This window comes from Prosopis cineraria, unplaced genomic scaffold, assembly GCF_029017545.1.
Source record: "Prosopis cineraria cultivar Desert tree isolate PC_DT_omini unplaced genomic scaffold, ASM2901754v1 PC10, whole genome shotgun sequence".
Lineage (NCBI taxonomy): Eukaryota > Viridiplantae > Streptophyta > Magnoliopsida > Fabales > Fabaceae > Prosopis > Prosopis cineraria.
Window position 1 is genome coordinate 28,498,232 of NW_026555341.1, and position 4,508 is coordinate 28,502,739.

General features: G+C 35.8%; 1 protein-coding gene across 2 annotated transcripts; it reads right to left on the reverse strand.

The window, feature by feature from the left end:
• Positions 1 to 3,948, reverse strand: LOC129323168 (uncharacterized). 2 transcript variants are annotated; one of them, XM_054969758.1, is made up of 9 exons: positions 3,698 to 3,948; positions 3,088 to 3,305; positions 2,797 to 2,911; positions 2,454 to 2,546; positions 2,107 to 2,280; positions 1,886 to 2,005; positions 1,420 to 1,530; positions 438 to 519; positions 3 to 337 (listed from the first exon to the last, which is right to left on the reverse strand). In XM_054969758.1, the coding sequence occupies exons 1-9, from the start codon at positions 3,854 to 3,856 to the stop codon at positions 279 to 281; spliced, it is 1,131 nt and encodes a 376-aa protein (XP_054825733.1). In that variant the 5' UTR covers positions 3,857 to 3,948; the 3' UTR covers positions 3 to 278. The 2 variants fall into 2 exon arrangements, with proteins under 2 accessions (XP_054825734.1, XP_054825733.1); XM_054969759.1 differs by lacking the exon at positions 3,088 to 3,305 and having other exon boundaries at positions 1 to 337; positions 2,797 to 2,891; positions 3,631 to 3,948.
• Positions 3,949 to 4,508: the final 560 nt, after the last annotated feature.

Consider the following 4,508-nt stretch of genomic DNA (forward strand, 5'->3'; position numbering starts at 1 on the left):
CTAGGCTGCTTCATGCTTACTCTTATTTTCCATCAACAACAAAATCTTTAAGATTATAAATAATCATTCCCCAGAGATAACATGACTTTATTGATAACTGTAATCTAAAATGAACTTTGGAAGGAAAAAAAAAATAATCCCCAACTTTGTTTTTGATGGAGGAAAATAAAATAAAACTTTAAATTCTACAAAAGAGATTTTACATGCTTACCCAGGAAATGACTACCACAGTTTATCAAAACGAGCAAGAGAAGTACACAAATTTCACCAAAATGTCTTCAGCAGGTTGTACAGGTTCTGAAGGAATCAATTAGAACATCTTCTTTCAGATTATGACCTGTGAATCCCAAAAAATAAAAGTCCACAAACAAGCTTGAGAAGACCTTCATTCTTATATGTTTAGTGCTTACATCAGAAAAATCTCACGATGTTATTACCTATAAAGACTATCTTATTTGTCCGATTTTCTTCCTTTTCCCACTGGCGAGTTGGTACAATATCGTATAATTCCCTCACCCCCTGCCAGATTTTCAGTAATAAAGGATTTGAGGTTTTTATTCATAACAAAACCTAAGCAACAGGAGTTAACTTCCTCGACACACGTTGTATCAAAAATTCAGAATTAAATAACAAATATGAGGGGTCGTGTAAAAGCCCTTCTATCAGGTTTGGATACAGATTTTCTGAATCTCCAGGCTTGCAAGTTGTGTAAGACAATGCAGAACACAAATGATAGACCTTGTATTCTCTTTGAGAAAGAAAATCCTTATACAATAGGCATGCATAAGTACACACACACACACACACATGTATATAATATAAAATTTGAAAGAAATCTGTTATGGAAGTTCAGTTGTTAATGATCAATTCTCAGCAAGATATTTTTTGTTAACGATCAGCCTGCCTTGATATTGAAATAACAAATGGTATAACCTGTTGAGAAATTTACATTTAGGGAGTGAATGAAGGTTGCAATCATTAACACAGGTTTATTTATCAAGACCAAGCATAATCGTAATGTCCTATAAACCGAATATCCCTCTAAACAGCTATAACAAAAGCCAATGCAACGGTAATAATTCCAACAAGTTCCTTAAATGAATCTCTCAATTTCCTTACAGAAATGTGGGCATTCTTTTAAACAATTCAATAATGCATTATTGACTATTTGAAGGAGATTTTCCCATGCATCATAATTTTAATGAAAACTAGATAGGAAACATTTAAGAAATGCATTTAAGTCATTTCTTACAGTAATCATAAATTTCCGCATAAACAAGCCAACAATGAGAGAATAACCAAAAGCCAACTTAGATGCCAGAACAAAATGACCTCAGCTTCCTATGTCTAACACCTTTTAGTACAATATAACTTCTTGGTAAGTCTCAAGACCATTAAGTATGATAATTTTTTAGTTACCTGCAACGTATGCAGTTGATCAGAATTTTGAATACTGAGAACACCTTTGCAGCGATATACATCCATATCATATTTCTTCTCCCAGAGAATCTCCTCAAGCCATATTCGAACCTGTAAGCGTGGATAAATATACACAGAATTAAGTTGATAGTGTGGAAAGTGTATTCAGTAAACAGAAACAACAACATCTTTTGCCTGTTATGTTTTGAAGGAAAGAAACAATGAATTGGAGTTTCAAGTGAAACGAAATGTAGTATCCCGGTTGCACAGTGTATACAAGTGGGAAAGAATGGGAAAGAAATAGAGAGCGCACTATTTATGACTTTTCCTATTAAAATTATAAAGTGCTGCTCATCATAAAATATACAATGATGCCAGTAACCACATAAGGAGAAACTTCAAGGATTAATTACATATCAAGTGACTGACAAAAACATGATGCGTTACAAGTAGAAATTAAAAGTACCTTTTCAAGATCAACCTTATGTGACTGACAAATGCATATAGTTCTCACACTGCTATCATGAAGCTTTTTGGAAGACAATGAACGGCTTTCTTCTAATAATTTCTCTAAATGCGAGGCATGCTGAAACAAGAGCAGTAAAAGTAATTTTACTAGTATGTAGGTGGGAAAAATTGAAGCAAAATATGAAATATGGATGAAGAACAAAATTATGTGTCATTAACCGCAGAATCATAAGCTTGGCGGTTCAATATCTTTGATAAGTCAACTTGACAGCGGACAGAATGAATTGTCTCAGCAAGGGAGTTAATGTTATGAATTTCCTCCTCCAGCTCCTCCAAAATGCTTCCAGAACCTTCTGGAGAGACCAAATCAACCTTGTTAAGAATTATAATATCCTATAACAAAGAGCAAGGTTATTAGCTCAACACCGGTGAAGTGGATACATTAAAAAATAAAGCCATGAGAAATGGGAGAAAAGTTTGATAAGAAAGAATCAGCAAGATCCAGCATATGCTTGTCAAGCACTGAACAGCAGCAGCCAAAATTTAGCCATGCACTAAACACGTACCGCAAATGCTATCTGAAAATATGCTTCTGGAAATGATGATGATGAGCCACGATGCTCAGCAAGCTGGAAGCGAAGGTTTTTGGCATCCACCACCTGTTTGATCAGAAATTAAGTTTAGAAACAAAAACACACACATACACTCTAAGAATTAAAAAGCATCTTTTCAAGCAAAGGAAAGAAGAGTAAACCCTTATTTGCCACACATGTTCTAACCATCCAAGGAATGAATAGTCTTGAAATACTTAGTTACTTACTAGCAGCACTCAAGTGAAAGAAATTCCAAAAAAGTTGACATAAAAGATGTGAAAATACTTTTACTCAAATTCATCCAAAATATACTTACAGTGATGATAGAATCAAGCTTTACTGCTGATTCCAACTGTTCATCCAACCATAGGACAGATGCCAAAGGTGCTGGGTTTGCCAATCCTGTGGTCTCTAGCAATATATGATCGAGTCTTGATCACAAAAAGAAAAAATAAAAATGCATAGCTCAATTTCCAATATTCGGTAATAATGGTAAAAAATGCAAATTAGCAATTACCAAGTTATACAATATGAAGATGTTACTGCTCTCTAATGTGTCATTTCATTCGATTAAATCATAAATTTGAAACCTTTCTTCTTGCTTTACCTTTCCTTTCGCTGTACAAGTTGCTCTAATGCTTGAACCAAACTATGCTTGACCGTGCAACATATACACCCATTATCAAGCTCAACCCATTCTTCAACAAGTGCACCACCATCCCCTTCATTTATCATTGCCCTTTCCACTCCAATTTCCTCACCAAACTCATTCAAGATGACCGCGATCCTCTTCCCGTGTTGAGAATTCAAAATATAATTAACCAGCTGAAACAATTGGTCCAACCCTATGTTCAAACTTTGGATACCATGGACATGGTAATTTAAAATGTTGACAAACAACAAGAACAGAGAAGAGAATAAAGGGAAAACCGCATTTTACTACCCTTAAATTAAACCCTAACAACAAAGTTGCTATCAAGTTCAAAAAATTAGTGGGATTTGGTCATTTTAACACTTCCATTTCATTTCCTGGGGCCCTAAGTTTTATATACTAATTGTATAATCAGACAGAAAAAAAATGCAATTTCCAATATATATATATATATATATGAACCGAATCCCCAAAGCTCAGAACATGTAAAAATCTTACTAAGTAATGCAAAGGAAGAGATTGGGGTCGCAGAGAGAGGCACAGAAATTCGACGGGGAAAGCTTACAGTGGACTTGCCAGCTCCAAGATAGCCGGTGATGACAGTAACCCCAACTGAAGCTTTCGAGTCAGAGTCGGAATAATGAGACGTTGATTCCTCTTGTTGGATCTGAATAGCTATAGGTGGCCCTTCTTCTTCATCGTCCTCCATTCTCGACCCGATCATTCTATTCCAGTTCTTGCCTTGCACAGTTGCAGGGACCCTTCTTGCTCCAAGAACTTGCGTAAATTTTCAATGAGGCTCCTTTTTTCTTTTCTGTTTTTCACTTAGAAAGAAGCATTTAATCAGACATGGGAGAGAGAATATGAAAAAATGGTTGGATTGGGCTGGGCTTCAATTTATGGTGGTCCCTTATTAGCAAAATGTAGATGAAGAATGGTTGGATCAATTCAGTGCATGTTTGGATTACACTCTAACTCATTTAGAATAGGTATAATTGAGGTTATGATGCAAAATGCAAAAAAAAAAAATGTTTGGATTAGCAAAACTTTTCAACCTTAATTAGCTTAGAAACATGCGTTATCTAAAAAACCAATTGATCTGGCTTTTCCCTTCTCAGCATTCACGTTTGCTCGTTGGAAGCAATAAATGCATTTTAAATTTTATTGCTTTCTCTCTCTTTTCTCTCTTGCTTCCTGTGCATGCTGCTTTACCCGTGACCTCCATCCGCTTCAAAACTGCTTCAAAACACACTTCCAGATCTGCTTCCTTTGGCCAGTTGTCTGCTTCTTCGGCATTGTCTCCAGCTTTCCACCGTGCCCCTGCTCTAGTCTCCAGCTCTCTTTGTTAGTCATTTTTTGTCGATCTCCAGCATACC

What these genes read in the sequence shown, in the direction of transcription:
- LOC129323168 (XM_054969758.1), bottom strand. Translation starts at nt 3,856, where the DNA reads ATGATCGGGTCGAGAATGGAGGACGATGAAGAAGAAGGGCCACCTATA. An exon ending in ATAAGGTTGATCTTGAAAAG is followed by an intron (nt 1,531 to 1,885) that starts GTACTTTTAATT and finishes CCACGCTTACAG; the next exon opens with GTTCGAATATGGCTTGAGGA. An exon ending in ATCAACTGCATACGTTGCAG is followed by an intron (nt 520 to 1,419) that starts GTAACTAAAAAA and finishes AAAATCTGGCAG; the next exon opens with GGGGTGAGGGAATTATACGA.